At 39.7% G+C, this 18,400-nt stretch overlaps 2 protein-coding genes across 3 annotated transcripts in view; one reads left to right on the top strand and one right to left on the bottom strand.

The window, feature by feature from the left end:
- Nucleotides 1–733: 733 nt before the first annotated feature.
- CINP (cyclin dependent kinase 2 interacting protein) lies at nucleotides 734–7,351 on the bottom strand. Its single transcript, XM_072427572.1, has 5 exons — nucleotides 7,266–7,351; nucleotides 6,354–6,522; nucleotides 4,054–4,168; nucleotides 2,660–2,789; nucleotides 734–1,671 (listed from the first exon to the last, which is right to left on the bottom strand). The coding sequence occupies exons 1-5, from the start codon at nucleotides 7,270–7,272 to the stop codon at nucleotides 1,469–1,471; spliced, it is 624 nt and encodes a 207-aa protein (XP_072283673.1). The 5' UTR covers nucleotides 7,273–7,351; the 3' UTR covers nucleotides 734–1,468.
- Nucleotides 7,352–7,480: 129 nt separating this feature from the next.
- TECPR2 (tectonin beta-propeller repeat containing 2) overlaps nucleotides 7,481–18,400 on the top strand; it is a 44,491-nt gene continuing 33,571 nt past the window's right edge. For both annotated transcript variants that reach the window (XM_072428940.1, XM_072428939.1), the window contains exons 1-3: nucleotides 7,481–7,536; nucleotides 14,091–14,361; nucleotides 17,421–17,549. In XM_072428940.1, the coding sequence (XP_072285041.1) occupies nucleotides 14,143–14,361; nucleotides 17,421–17,549 (348 nt within the window). In that variant the 5' untranslated portion in view covers nucleotides 7,481–7,536; nucleotides 14,091–14,142. The remainder of the gene's footprint in view (nucleotides 7,537–14,090; nucleotides 14,362–17,420; nucleotides 17,550–18,400) is intronic.

Here is an 18,400-nt window from a genome sequence, read left to right as displayed (position 1 = left end):
GAGCACTGTGATGATTGTGTCATCACTCCCCTGCATGGCTCACATTGGCTCCCTTTGCAGAGACCCTGTCCCTTGAACTTGCTGGGCACAGAACATGTCTCTGACTACAATGCTTATAAAAATACATGTAAGTTAGTTTAGGTTTGTCTGGTATGACCCACTCCTTCTGTGTGGTAATATTGGCATAAGACTGCAGTGTAGCCTAGAAGTAAGAATGGCAACTTGTGTTTTTTTTAATGAAAGTGTTTAGCTCTTCTCAAACTTCTTGTTCTAACTCAAGCACCAAATTCTTCTTTTGTTTTCATGATGCACCCTGCGGAGGGTAAAATAAACACTGTCTGTTCTGAAACCAGATTAATCCTTTTTACAGTATAGGCCTTCTACATTCTTTTCTCTCCTAAACTCTCACTACTTCCCACCACTCCATATCGTCCCTCCTATTGTGTGATACATCCCCTACCTCCTAGATTGTAAGCTCCTCAGGGCAGGGTCCTCTCATCCTACTGTGTCACTGTATTGTCATTTGCAACCCCTTTTTAATATACAATGCTGCAAAATATGTTGGTGCTATATTATTATCAATAAACAGGATTTATATAGCGCCAACTTATTATGCAGCACTGTATATAAATCCTGTTTAATAATAGGCCCACCATAAGGATTGCATTTTTTTCCCCCATGCTGTGTACAAGCCTTACCATATAAATACAAAAATTGTTCATGGTACAATGGAAATTTTTAGCTTTTTAATAAAATACAGTGCTTTTTTTGTAATGAGGAAATTCAAGGGATCAGTTCATGAGAACTATAAAATAAACACAGTAGCACAAAGTGGAATGCAAATATATTTTGATGAATTTGAAATGTAAAATATATTATATAACAATTATACAATGATCAGCCAAAACATTTAATTCTATTGACATGGGAAGTAAATACCACTGCACCAGATTCCAGATACCTTCTGGTGTTCTGTAGAGCCCGAAAGGTCAAAGCTAGGAGCCCACACGGCATTTGTACTAAGTATGGAGGTATGTTGGCTGATCAGTATATATATAATATAAGCAAAGAGATGTGGAAGTTACTCCATTGAGTTTAGGTGTTTTATGTAAAAGGTAATAGTGTTATAACACTATAGGATACAAATAGAGAATTCTGAACTTCAAACCTTGTTGTAACAGATTTGGAGAAAAACTTTCTGTTCCAGAATGCTGAACCCCCATTGAAATAAATAGAAAAAAAAAATCTTCATAAAGATAAAATTTTATATACATGTTATGAAGTGACTTCTACTTTAATCCCTTTGAACACAAATGTTCTTTGGCTCAATGGTCACAAATTCCCATGGATTGGATGCTAATATAATCACAGGGAGGTTATGTTCAGCAAACCTACAAATGTGTGATACCCAGGTGTTCACAAACTTCTGATTATATAATGTATATTAAAATCTTGCTCAGGGAGTCCATTATATAGCCCTGTGGCCAGTTTCCAGCAGCATGCTTTCCAGTAGGACTTTTATACTGTTGTCTACATAAGGCTGATACAGCCAACAAGACAGATAGACCATGAGCAGATCCTGGTCTGGAGTGTGTGCTATTTCACCGACAATTGTGCGCTTAAGTGACATTTCCTTCTTATACATGTCCGACATTTTCTGTGAGGTTTCATCTGCCAAAATAAAATTTAGATAAAATTATTGAATTGTGTTACACACCACACATCAAGTCGAAATAGCAATTCTGCCTAATGGTGATCAATCAAATTGCTGGTGCTTATATATTTAAGGATGCGGTCAAAACATGGTAGACTTTTTTTGCAACAGAGCATAACCTAAATGTTGGACCAGCAACCTAGCCACAATGTGAGAATGTACTGGTTCATACACTTCAGTGTGGGGGTTTCTAAGCTGTCATGCAGGTTCAGTAAGCATTGAGTCACTGACCTGTAACAAGGATGCAAACCATGTGTTAAGACTGCACTGGCTACATGCTTGTTCTGGGTCAGTGAAGTAACATGCATTATTAGTATAGTTGGTTCGCATTCCTTTTTCATATCAAACAAGTACACTGTCCTGTAACCTTACATCCTTTTCAGATACCCAAGTATTAAGGTCAGTTTTGGCCTGTACACAGAAAAGGTCATGGCTGTGCTATTACTAATAGCCACCCTCTGCCTTCCCAGAGCCAGCAATTGAAATAAAGATGGTGCACAGCACTACAAAGCATAACCCAAAAAGATAAGAAGGTATGGCGCTGCCTCTCAGAGAAGTTACCAGACAGCTTCACTATAAAGCTTTTCAAGGGCAGCTAAAGTTTTTACACTTGGCAGCCTGTCAATTGCAAAATTTGAGCGACTGATGGGTGGTGGGCCAGCATTCATGTGATTTTCCTGTAAATTCTCCATAAGGACAGTTTGTGCCATGTCTGTAAAGTGGTATCATATCACAACACTTACAGGCTACCAGCCTGAGCAAACACTTTCAGTCATGTTACACTTTAGGATCCATCACAACATTTCTTTCTGTTCCATCTTTAAGTCTTGGTGAGTGAATTTTCCCTAAACACTACATCTGTTCTGAAACACTGCTGAAATTTAACACAAACACAAGGTTTGTAGAAAATTGTATAATAAGCAATTGAAGAAATGAATCGCTTACAGAAAAGTGAAGTAGGCCAAGTATGGAATAGTACGGGACAAGACGCTTCGCCACGACACTGAAATGCCTCCAGATCGCACACTCCTTTAAAAGTTGATGTCAGTTTCTCCATCTTCATTTGTATTTGATGCTAAAGTGTAAAAAATAATTAAAAACATTTACAAGCATGGTGAATATAATGTAATATTGATTATGTGAATAAATTCCAAATTCCAGGTAAAAATGTTCCCAAAAAAGGGGAAGTAAAGGACAATTCTGACATTCAGAATTGGGCAGAACATCATGTAATGTAAGCAAAGGTATGTACTAAAAAGGTGAGTTAGGGGTTCATTAATAAAACAAACCTGTTGAGTTGCTCTGCATTGACAAAGCACACATTTGACTTAAAGGGACCCTGTTGCTAACCTTTTTTTCACTTGGAATATCCCTCTGAACTTGCTATAAAAATTAACTGCTCCAGAATTGATCAGTTCCATCGTACAGCCTCACTTTTCTTCTGGGAGCGTCTATGTTCAGCCTTTCTCAACATTTTTACCCTTGAGGAACCCTAGAAATTATTTTCAGGTCTCCTGAAACTCCTGCTTAACCATAGAAGTTCAAAGGAATAAAAAAAAAATAATAATATGCGTTTTGTTGTCAAGCTACTGCCTCTTCCAAGTGACACAAAAGAAACCCAAGAAACTATAGGGCCACCATGGGAGGTCAGTCAGGCAAAGCTGAACCCTGGTATAAAGATGGCTGGTCTGTTTGGTCTTTACTCACTTTCTGCTATCCTCACTAACTCATTTATATAGTTAATGGGAGGTTGAACTTGAGTTCTATATATCATCACATAAGTGATTGCTCCGAGTCTGCTGACATCACATCTTGGATGGAGACACCCTGCAGCAGTCTCAGGGTTTTTGAATGACTACACAAGGAAGACTCTTACAGGCAAATAACATGCCAAACATCTGTTAAATGCCCATTTCATTTTTTTGTGAAGATTGTTAATAATATTGGTCTGTCTTTTACCCAAAAGTCAAAAATCAATGGTTTTGGTCTAGCTCAGCCATTCGCAATCAGGATTCCTCCAGAATTTGCCTGGGGTTCCTTGAGCAGTGGCTAATTGTCCTCCCATAAGATGATGCTTGCATAATTCCAGGGTTTCCACTGCCATCCTCCCTCTGGCAACCAGTGCAAAGGGCATTTTTCCCCATTCATTTATTATAGCAAAGGGTTCATCAACACCCAAAAATTATTTTAAGGGTTCCTCAAAAGTAAAAAGTTGTGGAAGGCTGGGCTGGTTTTCCCTCCATTACAGAATACAGAAACTTCTCTCCTGATGTTATTAAGGAGCAAAACAAAGAAAAATAAAATGTTAGTGATAAAGGAATTATCACCTGTATACATACCATGCTTTGCAATATGTCCACCAATTCTGAGCACATCCTCTCCAGCTCTTCTTTATCCTGATGAATATTCTCATTTGTAGGTGAAGTGTCATCAACCAACATCTTCTCATATGATCTACAAGACAAAAGTGTAGACAGCTGCTGGGAACGGATACACCGACAACTGGCCTGTCCTTTCTAGATCATTGTTTACTGCAGACAAGGCAAAAGTAAACCACACCACTCTTGGTTTATGTACTAATCACTCCCCAAGGACCTGACTTCCCCATCCTTACATCTCGGTGCAAATCTCAAAGTGTTATCATTATCAAACAGGCTTTATATAGCGCCAACATATTACGCAGCGCTGTACAAATAATCAGGGGTTGCAAATGACAGACGGATACAGATAGTGACAGAGCAGGAGGAGAGGACCCTGCCCCAAAGAGCTTACAATCTAAGAGGAGGAGGGGGAAGTATCACACAATAGGAGGGGAGATATGGAGATATTTGTTTAATCTCATGTTTCCAAGACAGGAAAGTAAAGGGAATTCTCCGACAGAAGCGTAACTATCCCAGGTACCTTTAAATGGAGCACTATGGACAGCTCAGTTTACAAAAGAATACACTTTGATGCCAGATTCCTAGTAAAGAAATATCTGGGGACTGAAACTCTGGACACCGAAGCTACAATATTTGACTAGGACTCCAAACAGTGGAGAATTATCTCTATCCACACTGAGACAATTGGGGCAATTAACCTTTCACCACCAACTGTTTGACTTTTGTGAACATCAAGGAAAATCTATGCTCTACCCTTATTCATTTTGAGGCCATTTTGTTCCTGATGAAGCAGACTATGTTCCGTGAAACGCGTTGAACAATTAACATGCATATGTATTCGTACCAAATTATTGTGGAGTCATCAAAACTCATGTAATGTTTTTACAAAAAGTTTTTTTATTTTAAATATAAATAAATTTGTGTTTTTATTATACTTAAGTGAGATTTAAGTGAGATCTGGTTGACTGTTTGCCTTAATAGTCCCTCAAAATACTTACCTATTATTTACATATCCCAGGTACCTAATAAATTAAAAAAAAAAGTATTGAGGTACTCCCTCTAAAAATCCCCTTTCTTCCTAAATAGCCACCACCATCCTTCCTTTCCCTATGTGATAGCTCTGGGTGGCTATGTAGCCAATCACTATTTAATCCCTATTTAATGTACAGCGCTGCATAATATGTTGGTGCTATATAAATCCTGTTTATTTTATTATTAATAATAATATTAATCACAAAGACCCAGAGCAATCACCTGGGTGGATGGAGAGCCCCATGCTCCCTATACCCAAAAGTAAGAGGTATTTCAGTTTTCTACATAGAATGGCAGTAGGTTGGTGAAGAGTAAACTTGTAGCTTTGTTTTTGCATCTTCCAAGGTCAGCTTTTACTTTCTAGACAAGTGATTCTCAACCAGGGGTTCCTCCAGAGGTTGCTAGGGGTTCCTTGAGCAATGAAAAATCTGTTCCTCTCAGGTGTAAGTGACACCAATGATTTTTGGACTGTAAGGGTGACATTCTTCCAACTGACCAGCAATGTAAGAATACTTCCCACTGATCACCACAACGTGAGCTGTGGATATAGAAATTTTAGCAGGGGGTACTGAAGACCTAAAGTAACCTATTAGTAAAGTATTTCAATGGCTCCCCCATGTTAAAAAGGGGAACTGCCTTAGCTTGCACTGTTACTGTAAGGTGCAATAAACACAGGGTGTACAGAATGCTTTTTCATGCAAGGCCTTACTATTAAATGTAACAAATAGTAGTAATAATAGTAATTCACAGCAACCACAAACCACTTATTCATAGACCTTTCTCCCGTTATCTGATTGGATGTTACAGTTCCCCTATTTGCTGAATACCCCCCGAACTTGCACCCCATTTATAGACCCGACATGAAATCTGATTGGATGTTACAAGTCTCTTATTTGCTGAATACCCCCCAAACCTGCTCCCCATTTATAGACCTGACATGTAATCTAATTCGATGTTACAGTTCCCCTTTTTGCCGATTACTCCCCGGAGCTTGCTCCTTATTTATAGACCCAACATGAAATCTGATTGGATGTTACAAGTCTCCTATTTGCTGAATACCCCCCAAACCTGCTCCCCATTTATAGACCTGACATGTAATCTGATTCGATGTTACAGTTCCCCTTTTTGCCGATTACTCCCCGGAGCTTGCTCCTTATTTATAGACCCAACATGAAATCTGATTGGATGTTACAGGTCCTCTATTTGCCGATTACCCCCGCACTTACAAGAGGCTTACTCTTAAATTGACAATCTTGCTTGCTAAGCCGAATGCACTGTCATTAAGATTTTCCCATTTCAGCATCAGGTTGTGCCAATCTGCAACATTGTCTTTGATTTTCCTGGCGCTGCCCGTCAAAGCCGGCCTCTTCGGAGTCACAAAGCCGGGGCTTTTACCTGCAGAGGAGAGAAATAGAAGAAGGTTTATGACTAAAACTCAAAACAAAAATAATGCTTGAAAAAGCTTTCATTTGTAAATTCCTGTGTGTAGCTGGTTTCTAAAGCATTTATATGCCCACCTGTTGTCACTCACTTGGGGGAATGAATTCCGGGGGGCACCTAGGAACAGACTGGGCTCTGTGGGATCAATCACATTTTAAAGCGGGGACATTTTTAATATATATTCCAGGATTTATTTCTGGCAATGACCAGTAGGAGGCGTTTCAGATTTTTACTTCCTGTGTTGTGACACCAAGATGGTTAAATTTTCCTAACGGTTGCCACCAGGACAAGAAATAGACAGAATTATTAAGACACACACTCCAATAAAAAATAATTCTGTTCCTTCTCAGCTTAGAATAACACATTTTAGCTGGACATACCATCACCAGCTATGGCATCATTTTGCCGCAATAATATTATTATTATTATTATTATTAATAATAAACAGAATTTATATAGCTCCAACACATCATGCAGTGTTGTACAATAAATAGGGGTTGCAAATGACAGACAGATACAGACAATGACACAGGAGGGGGAGAGGAGCCTGCGCTGAAGAGCTTACAATCTAGGATTGTACATATATTTTTAAAAAATTTAAACTCTTTTATGCAATTCCACAGAACACTGCCAGCTTATAAGACATATCCCACCCACTAAAAACCTCCCCGACACTTTCCACAAACCAGGTCACTTACTATCCATGACAACTGTGTGCAAAGAACTTCCAAGGCAGTACGGCGTGGGCTGCCCATGTGACCGTCCATAACAACAATCACTTCCGCTTTCCGTACGGAGACAGGATGTGCAATGACGTCACACGAAAGGTGGTCCTGGATTGGTCGGCGTTGCTTAGTGTTTTGATTGTCTAGAGGGGGGGGACTTTTTTCGGCGGAATCGGGGACAATAATCCGCCGGCGGGGGAAGCTGGGCTGAGGGGCCCCACCTGAGGGGCCACTGACGGAGCAGGTGAGACTGGGCTGCCTGAGGAGCCGGGGCTGGGTGTATTGTGTCGCCTTGTAAATATGTGTATGTCCTCATATTTGTGTATTGTATGTTTATGTATGTATGTGTATATTGTATTAGGTGATACATTTGTATATGAAGTGTTAATATTTCAGCTTGGCCTTGTATAAGGTATCATTAGAATATATAGAGTGTGGGTTTTACTATAATTAGTTATTTTATATGTGCATTATTATTATTATTATTTAAATATATTATTAATTAATAGAGACGATATTATTATTTTATTAATAAGAACCGTCCACCTACCTCAAAGCCCTCCATCAATATACTTACCTCAACCAGCCAATCCCGGGCTGTCCTCTTTCTAGGGCTCTCCATGGCGCCATCTTTCTTCCAGGTTTCTCATTACATCAGCAACGACACCTGATGCGCTTTGCGTATGTGCAAGATCCGGTGATGCGTTCTCCAACAGCGCCTCTAAATGTAAACAAAGGAATACCGATCTCGCTCTGCGCATGTGCACTTTGCTCGGTTGTGTTTTGAGGAATGCCCCAATGACTACTGGCCAGTGGTATGCATGTGTAGAAAGAGCAGCTCTCTGGGATATGTGACGCATGTGTCCCTGGAGGCTGCAGGTGTCCTCGTCTTCAAGAGAAACTACACTGAAAAGTGCCTAAAAAAAAAAAACACTTATCTTTAATCTCGCAGGGCAGTCTGATCCATCCGGAGGTGTCTTGCCATCTTCTTCTCTTCTTCCAGGTTCTTCATCCTATGTCACCCGACCCAGGCGTGAGATCTGGTGACTTAGGATGGAAAAAAACTTGCCAATCTCACTGCGCATGCGTGAGATTGTTAGATTTTTCTCTTTGTGCGATAAGGCTCCTTCTGCACAGAATGAGCAACCAAGAGCCTCCTGGGATGCGTGACCTAGGTATCCTGAGAGGCTTTGCGCTCCCATTCATTCTCCATCGGTTAGGAGATCCAGAATTGCGGTGGTTCTGCACCCTTTTTTATTTTAAAAAATAAAACAAAAACTTAAAAAACGTAAAAACAAAACAAAAAAAACAACATTTTTACCTTACGTAAAAGGGTTGTCTACCTTTTTATGTAAAGTGAAGTTTCTGTGTTTAGGAATGCTGTCATTCTTTATTGCTGCAATGGTAAAAGCAGAGGAATGGAGAAATGACAATAAAGTAAAAGAATTATACATTTTTTAATACGTAAAAAGGGAAAGCAACCCATTTACATTATGATGTTAGGTCTGCTTTAAGATATATACAATGTCCGGGGGCTATAAAACAGGGAATATGATATTCCCTCAAACATTCCCTGGTGGGTATCTTGCAGGTCCATGTGTTTCAGTGGTTTCCACCTCCAGAGGTTGCTAGGGGTTCCTTGATCATTGTGCAATTTGGTCTTCTCAGGTCAGTGTAGTGACACCAATGATCTTTTTGGCTATCTGTAAGGGTGACATTCTTCCCAATGGTCAGGAATGTAAGAGGAATTCTTCCCACTGACCACTAAGCTAATATACTGTACGCTGTGGATATAGGAATTATAGAAGGGGTTCCCTGAAGACCTGAAAGTTAATTCAAGGGTTCCCCCTTGTTAAGGAGGAGAAATGCTTCTCTGCATTATACCCATTTATATATATATATATATATATATATATATATATAACCATTTCTTGCCAAAATTTTACCTAAAGCAGCTGTGTGTGCCAGCAGACGCCATATATGGCTTCATTAGTATAATGGACAGATGATTTATACATCGTGCAATGATCATCTCTCTCCCTATATTTCTATCCCCCTCCCAATGCTGGCTTTGAGTGTAACAGCCAGACAATTGCTGGATACTTTGCTGTCTAGGCTGGAAAGGTGCCACAGGAGTTCTAGGTTGTCACGTGCCAGGGGACTGACAGGTAATTTATGAAAAAATGTACACGATTGTGTGTGTGTATATATATATATATATATATATATATATATATTAAACACACACACAGTTCTCCCCAGCCTCTTTTAGCCGGGTGCACCACCTGGCACTTTTCAGTAGCTATCTGGTATGAATGCTTACTGATAAGTTGGGTCACAGTACAGGGGCCACCCACCTACAGCTTCTTCCCACCCAGCTTAGAAATATTTCTAGTGAGAATACAAAGATATTTACATATATATATATATATATATATATATATATATATATACATATACACACTCAGGTTACTTACAAGATAGAGACTGTAGGTTTGTTCTTGTTCAAGTTGAATTTGTATGCAAGTTGGAACAGGTACATTATTTTATTAAATGCAAATAGGACAGATGTTTGTCCCAACATATTATTAGGCAGTGTGGTGTTTATTACTGTATAAAATCCTCACTGTGAGTTAAACAAAGAAAGCAAAAAAAAACTTTATGGAGCCTAGACATTCATAAACGTGTGGAGCAAGCTGTGCTTTGATATGCAAAAAGAAATAACTGCAGAGTTTGTCTTGGTCACTAAAGAGTTACAGGAGGCTACAGATCAACTCATAAGATCACCCACAGTGCTCAACCCAGAAATTTTTTTAAGCTGGGTGGGAAGAAATTTTAGGTGGGTGGCAGCCCCTGTATTGTGACCAAATTCTTTGTTACCACCCAAAAACAGCCGGGTGGGTGCTGAAATGTGCCGGGTGGTGCGCCCAGCTAAACGTGCCTGGGGAGAACCCTGACCCACAACCTCAGCTGTTTTTAGCAAAAAGGTTTGTTCTGCAAGTCATCCAAACCGCCCCCTTCAAGCCTCCTTCCTGCACACAGTGAGCAGGGAAGCCCTCTTGTATCTAAGAGTCGTCCATATATTGGACGCCTTTAACTCAGGGACTACCTGTTGTTGATTCCCACCATAAAATGTTTGAGAGAAAGTTGTATTCCTTGTTTTATAAAGAGAGACGTTATTGTATAAAGATGGCACCTGTGTTGGTTGACTTCCTAGGCACCCCTAATACTGTTTTGTTTGATATGAAGGTTTTTAGAGCCTCCTCATACCTATGCAATGTAGCCATCATTGTATGTGCTGCTGGTTTTATCTCTGTATTATACACACAGGCAATGCCTTATAACTGCTATAGCAACATGCAAAGAAGTAGGAACAAGGAAGAATTCACTCATGCCGGATTCCCCGAGGGCAAGTGTGATGCCCTCGGGGGTCTGCTGCACCCATACACAGGAGTTGAAAGTTTTTACTGAACAATGAAAGCGTAAAACGTAGGTTTATCCAAGAAATATGTTGATAGCAATACAGAAAAGGTAGGGAAGATTTTCTTTTTGTTTTTGAACTCTAGCTAAGTCCTCTTTAAGGGACTGGTAATCATAAGAGCATCAAAGTTTGTGCCAGACTTGCATTACCAATGGACAGAAAAGTGTGAATCCAGCACTAGAGCACATTCACGCTTCTTCATTTTTATGTGTTGTGGTAATACATTAAAGTGTATGGCATTAAGGCAGCCCATTTTTGGTAAATAGGCTGCAATGCACATAAATGGACCAAAAAGTGGCACAGCACACCACAATGCATGGCAGTGGATTACTGTGCATTGGTGTGCTATTCAGAATGAATGACAATGCTTTAACAGAATGTTAGGCTTGGTACACGTGTGCAAAAATTGTCGTTGGTAAGGATCTTTCACAATCACAAAAGACTGAACAATGCATGAACGAGTATGTTCTGCTCTATAGAAAGGTAAGGGGAGAACGAGGAAGCGGCACCCCGTTGCGCTCTCCCCACTTTACTTTCATTATGATAATTCGTCGTCCGTGGATCCGCCAGGATGGTCATCAGGACGACAAGCGCTGCACACATGCCAGATTCTCGTATGATATCCGCCCTGAGGCGATTATCGGACAAGATTAATCTGACGTGTGTACATAGCCTAATACACCCACAAAGTTATGTATTCGCCCTGAGTGTCGGCTTTCAGTAGTCTTAAATGTATATAATATTTTTTTTTTATTTTGTCTTGGTTTATTTGTTTTTATTTTTGTTTTTATTTGGATTTTGTTTTTATTTGGATGGGCTCCATAGGCCAAGCTGTTTGTTAAAAGCCCAGGCAGCCTCTATAAAAAGAGATGACATTAATAAACCTTTTTGGCAGTTGTGGTCTCTGAAAAATTGATAACGTGCGTCAAACTGTTCAGTACAAAATATATTCCAAAAAAAAAAAGCATGCAAATTCCATCTGTGCATCATTATGGAGCTCAATGGAGCAAAATACATCCATAATTACAGGGGGACTAATCAATGTGAACCCATAATTACAGGCCGATCGATCAGTTCAGCATCTCATTCTGTGATCATTGTGGACATCGTTACCTGGAAGAGAATTGTCTAAAGAATGAATGCCTGTGTATCTCATGGTACCGGTATTTGCACTTGTTCATACACAGTCGCCTTTCTTCCTCCAAACCCAAGACAATTGTCACTTGTGTGGGGTTCAGGCTCTGGAACCGCTTGCTCTTTAAATTCACGTCATTGCTGTAATTGGCAACTGCTAGGAGCAGAGTTCACCGAATGTAAAACCCACAGTAGTCTATAAGTGTTTCTGTATGATTAGAGCTCTGCCTCTTTACTCAGTATGAAAAGTTATTCATAGGCAGAAAGAGATCAGCGTCTCCAGTGGGTGGACAGAATTTCGACTTGGTAAGATAATTGCCTTTGCATAAGCAAAACTGGTTCGTTATGACTTTTTTTTATGACTGATTTTTACTGTTTTTGGTGGGTAGCACAGAGAAATGGAGATAGCTAGCGCTATTATCAATACCATAAGCTACACCCGGTTCTTGCTGGGATAGTAAGGTCAGAGGAATGCAACACCAAACTACAATATTAGGATTTTTTATTTATGTTTTAGTTTTTTTTATTTTGTCTGTGAATCTGTTTCTTCCAATTAACTCATTGTGAATCTATTTCTATCTGGTGATCCAGTAACAGCACTTACATTGGTACATTGGTAAGCTGACAATGTTAAGTTGAAACTACAGTTTCACAAATAAAAATAATTGTAGCCAGTCAGGATTTTTATTGCAGAAGAGACAGGCAATGCCCCTTTTGCAATAAACATACCTGCCTGCTCGCACTACTTTTTTAAAAAGAGTAAAAGTACACACGCAGCTCGGTGTATGTCCTGGGATATTCCAACAGGCCAGGGAATTACCTCCCGCATTAATGCTGGAGATTTTTATAATTCTGGGCTGACCAATCAAGATGGCCAAAGATCTGGAATAAGAACTTGATGAACACTGCCAGTAACTTTCTAGCATTCCACTGCTCCCTATACTTTGTTCCACTATCTCATGTCCACCCCCTTAGTATGACTCACTTTTCCATCATCTTTGCATTATGCCCCTGAATTGTGACCCAACTTTTCCGTAACCACCCAAAAACTGCGCCCAGCTAAAAGTGCCTGGAGAAAACACTGGTGAAGATGGCAAGGTCCTTGATGGAGCAAGGACAGGTGAATGTAATAAAATAAATATACCTGCCTGACACTTTTTTAATTGCAGAAGGGACATCTCCTGTCTTTACTGCAATAAACGTCCTGCAGTAAATTGTTTAGTTCCACTTTAGGCCACTGCCTCACAACTAGAAGCAGCATTGTCCTCTATTATACTGTTATTATCCAGTATTTATATAGCGCCCACATATTACTTAGCACCTTATTAAGTCCGTAGTCATGTCACTAGCTGTCCTCCAAAGGAGCTCACAATCTAATGTCCCTACCATAGGCATATGTCATTACACTATCTAAGGACAAATTGCGGGAAGACAATTAACCTAACTGCACGTTTTTGGAATGTGGGAGGAAACCCACACAGACATGAGGAGAACCTGCAAACTATTTCTACACCCCACCTGTTACTTTGCCATTAGGCTATCCGCCTGATAGATCTGTTGCTTTTATAGTTAGGAAGTACAGATCTTGTATATTTGCAGAACTTTAAGATCTGTTCTTTTGCAGGGAAATGCCTGTGGGATTTTTTTATTGGTGATATCATTGCTTTTTTATACTGTCATGGGGTTTTGGGGGGGAAATGCCAAAAAGTACAGAAAAATTCACTGGAGAGAGTTTAGAAAGATTTGCGTTTGGAAATTAACTAGAAAATCTCTCTAAAAGACACGTTACATCCGAGTGGTGCTTCTTGTCTTTTATTTAGGGAATTGAAACCTCTATCATGAGCTACATTCTACATATTTTGTCCGTAGGCAGCATATTCAAATTCATACTTAGGGAAATTCTGTTTTTCTTTTCTGTCATTAACATTTCTTTCGAGAGTTGGATCCAGTGTTGGGTTACTCTTGTGTAGCCGGTTGGTATTGCTGTCTGTGTCCCTGCAGGGACTATTTACCTTCTCTATATGTCCAAGATTAAATGTCTTGCTTCCTGATGACTAGAGATCTGGGTCCCCGTTATCTTGTGTATGTTTTGATGGTTGTTTATGTGATAATGCTCTAAGGGATAGGCTATACTGTTGGCTTAGATGAAATGATGATGTTTTTTTATTTCCCTTTTCTCACAGGGGCGGCTTGAAATGATGTAACATAGTGCTGCTGTGTACAAGACTGGGAGCCATGGCCGATTTACCAGGAGCTATAACCTTTAAGGAATTCTGTCCCTTGTATTCCATTCTGAATGCCATCCCTGCTAAAGTACAGAAAGGCTTCCGGTCTCTCCTCGTCTACCTCACAGCTCTGGATGTCAATGGCGACTACATTGCAATCGGCAGCAGCATCGGGATGTTGTATCTCTACTGCCGACACACAAACCAGATGAAAAAGTATAATTTGGAGGTACGGTGCTGCAAAATATATTTTAACATTTAAACCTGTATGTCTATAAATGGCAGGCCCTCTCCCTCTCTGGTGTGCTCTAAGCTTGAGACAAAGCACACTGCTGCTTGATGATCAGCCAGCAACACAACCTACCCATTGCATTGCATCCCATACAATGCAGAATTATTCATCAAGTAGACCAGCAGTTTAATTTTTTATGTAAAGCCAGCATTTCTCTTTTATTAGGTTTGGATAAAGTAGTGAAGGGTTGTAGGAGTGTTCTGTCAGGGTTTTATTGCCATTTTCTCCCAGTGATCCTGGTGGTAAAGCTCCCCAGCACAACAAAATGGGACAGTCAAACTTTGTTGTATTGAATGGGAAACTTATTCTGGGGACTACTATCTAAGATGTAATTGAAGATGACGTTTTTTGTCGCTTCCATTGTGTCTTCAGTAAAGATACATTTTTCCAAAGGCACATAATTTTTCTTTTAACTATTCTCTTGTCTAGTGTTTCCTCTAGATTGCTGGGGGTGACTTGAACAATCAGCAGTCTTTGCCACCAAGAGGATCTTTGGCTATCTGTAGGGGTGACATTGTTCCCAATGACCAGCAATGATGGAGACATTCTTCCTGCTGACCACCACACTAAGATACTGCAAGCTGTAGATATAGTAATTATAGAAGGGGATCCCTGAGGATCCAAAAGGTATTTCACGGGTTCCCTCATGTTAGAAAGGTTGAAAAAGGCTGCTCTAGTCTATTCAAAATTTAAAGAAGGGTTTTAGCTTTAGGGGCCTTCTTCATTTGTTTCTTGATTGATTGGAAGGGAAAATCCATTGTCGCTCTTTATTTTCGAAATATCTCCCCATTGTACTCCAGTCTGACCCATTAGGACATATTTCTTGTCCCTTTTAACACAAGCGAGGGTGCCCCAGTTGTGACAAAATTCCTGTCCCAGTACCATATGTTACAGTAACGGAATGTTCTGGTCCTGGTCCTAGTTATGCAAGTGAGATATCCCCATTGTAATGGCTGATTCCTACTTTAGGTGATAAATGAAATTAATTCACAGTAAAAAGGCAGCATTTAGACTAGAAGTGTGTGTGTTTTGTATCCATTTTGCGTAGATTGACGCTTTAAAATATGATTGATCAGGGGTCTGGATACTCTGTCCCTGTGGAAATATTATATTTCTCCTTCCCATTTGCTGGAAAACATGGAGTCTCTATCTATTATTAAAATACAGCACTTAAACTTTTTTGCTAATGTGCATAAGCGTTGAAATTCATTTTGGGTTTTGTGATGCTGATCAGCATGTGATTTTTTTTTTTTTTTTTTTCTTTCATCTCTTCAGCCAACTGCTAATGGAACAATCATCATGCCCAATGTGTAATTATTCATACATTTTTTATGTGATACACAGCTGGGAGGAATTGCAGGATTTAAATTGAAACTCCTCTCATAACAGGGCTTGGAGCCAGACAGAAACTTGTTTTTGCCTCACTCTACTTTCTTAACCTAATAATATGATGTGTACACTAGAAGAATCCATCCTTCCCTACTTCTCACCTACTTGTACTTTTCAGTTTTAAATTTCCACCTTCCCACCGCTCTTCTTCTGCTGCCTTTCTTTCTAGTTCCCTTCATTGGCTTCTTTTTAACCTGAGAATCAAATTCAAGCTCCTGTGCTTTGCCTTCAAATCCCCCCACAGTTCTTGTGCCACTTGCCTTTCTGACCTGATAGAAAAATTCTCCCCTGCCGCTCTCTTCACTCCTCCAATGACCTACTAATGACTTCCTCATCACACGCTCCAAGACTTTTCTAGAGCTGCCCCCATTCCCTGGAATGGTCCTCCTCGTCCTATTCGGCTTGCTCCTACTTTCTTCTCATTTAAAAGAGCCCTCAAAACCAATCTTTTCAAACTCGCCTACCCGTCTTTATCTGTCTCCTAAACCTTCACTACTTACCCACCACTCACACTATTGTGACTGGCTTGCCCAAAAAAGTCTTCTTTTGTACTCTTCTCCTCTCATTATCGATATTTAAGGCTTGGCAAGAAGATACTATTTTCACAACTTTGATTCCTCTTTTTGGCACACTTCTCCCCTTACTACATAAGTAAAATAATTTAAAAATGCAATGTGCGTTGCATTTGTGCAAAACTGCAACACACATGTATATAGGCTTGAGTATATTTTAAGAAATAAAGAATGCACCTAATATAAGAAAACATTTTGCTGTATGAGTGGGGAAAATTCCATAAACATTAAGAAAGTGAAACATTAGTGTCACTCGTAGCAAAGTTTACAAGGGGAAGTACCGGTATCTTAAAATATGAGCTACTGTGAGTTTTAGCTGAAGTTCATATTTACAGAGTTGGCCAGCTAGCAGGCGGTGACCACATTTGTAATAGTGCACAATGCTGAATAAAGCACTTTCATTGTGATCTGGCAGCTCCTGGTCATGGGCTAATTCTATGTGTGCTTTTGGTAATTTGACCTTTATTGTGCTTCCTGGAATATCACTATGCCTCCATGTTAGCCATTGAGCCATGGATACTGCAGTGCTGGATTCCAGGAATGGGACCACAGGTTAAAACAAAGCCCCTTTCACCTGTAAAAATCATCTGCAGGAAGGTTGCTCAAAGTTACCTAATAAAAAAAAAATTCAATTTTAAACTTACTACTTTTAAGTTCCAGAGGATTACAGAGCAAACCAAATATTGCAATAAGCTGTAATGTCTTTTTGCAAGATTTCATCTTCTTTGCATTCCTTGGTGGAACAGTTAGGTCTCTCCCAACAATGCAGAAGATTGGGGTAAGGTACATTTATTTTTTTTTTCTTTTCTGGTACCCTATGGACATTCTATCATCAGGAATTTTTTTTCAAGGTGTCTGAACTTTATAAGTTAACCCTGTATTAAATTTTCCCAAATTTAGAACCTCTGAGATGCTTTGGTTAGCGCTTTTGTTTACTTTATGTATTTCTATAATTGTACTTCAGCATGTGTTTCCTCCATTATTCTTTTGAATATATTAACATACACCTGGATGATATCATATCTTTTATTCCAGGGTAAAACAGAATCCATATCAGTCATTAAGCTCCTCAGCTGCTTCGATGATCTGGTCGCAGTTGGCACAGTATCTGGCAGGGTTGCCATTTTCCAACTTGTGTCTCCTCTACCTGGCAGAAACAAACAGGTCAGTGGTACATGTATTGGGCAGCACGGTGGCTCAGTGGTTAGCACTCTGGCCTTTGCAGCGCTCGGTCACAGGTTGGAATCTCGGCTTGGACTCTTATCTGCATGGAGTTTGCAGGTTCTCCCAGTGTTTGCTTAGGTTTCCTCCAGGTATTCCAGTTTCCTTTCACATTCCTAAAACATGCAGTTGGGTTTATTGACTCCCCTCAAAATAGACCTTCTATTGTGGTAATGACATATGACTATGGTAGGGACATTAGATTGTGAGCTACTTTGAGGGACAGCGAGTGACATGACTATGGACTTTGTAAAGCGCTGTGTAATATGTCGACGCTTTATAAATATTGTGTAGTAATAATAATTATAATAATAATGTGTGTGTATTTAAGTGGAACCCCAAGCACAGAACTAATAACATTGCTGAAATCTGACAATATTGAGAGTAGGGTTAACAGGTAACATAATGGTTTTGGGGTTAAGTTTTAGGAATTTTACAAGGGTAAAATTTGAGGATGGGGAGGCTTTAGTGTATGGATAGTAAGTGATACTTTGCTATTTCCACTAGACTGTGGTGCCTATAGTGATATGTTGATGTTTTCAGGCACAACTGATATGTTTCACATATCTATATCCCAAGTACAATATATCAGCATCTTACTGCTCAAAATATTCATATTAAAGTCACCCTCATGAGGGTAGGGGAAAGATATGTAGTTTTTTTGTCATTGTACATACGTTGGACATGCTTACACACACTATACTACACTCTTTAGTCAAAGGGTAACACTATTATTTCGAACCTTCATCTATGCAGGTTCCTGTCACCTTGTAGATCTGATTGAGCATCTGCAT

Source organism: Pyxicephalus adspersus, chromosome 12 (genome assembly GCF_032062135.1).
Source record: "Pyxicephalus adspersus chromosome 12, UCB_Pads_2.0, whole genome shotgun sequence".
NCBI classification, from domain to species: Eukaryota; Metazoa; Chordata; class Amphibia; order Anura; family Pyxicephalidae; genus Pyxicephalus; species Pyxicephalus adspersus.
This window is presented reverse-complemented; position numbering and strand designations above follow the sequence as displayed.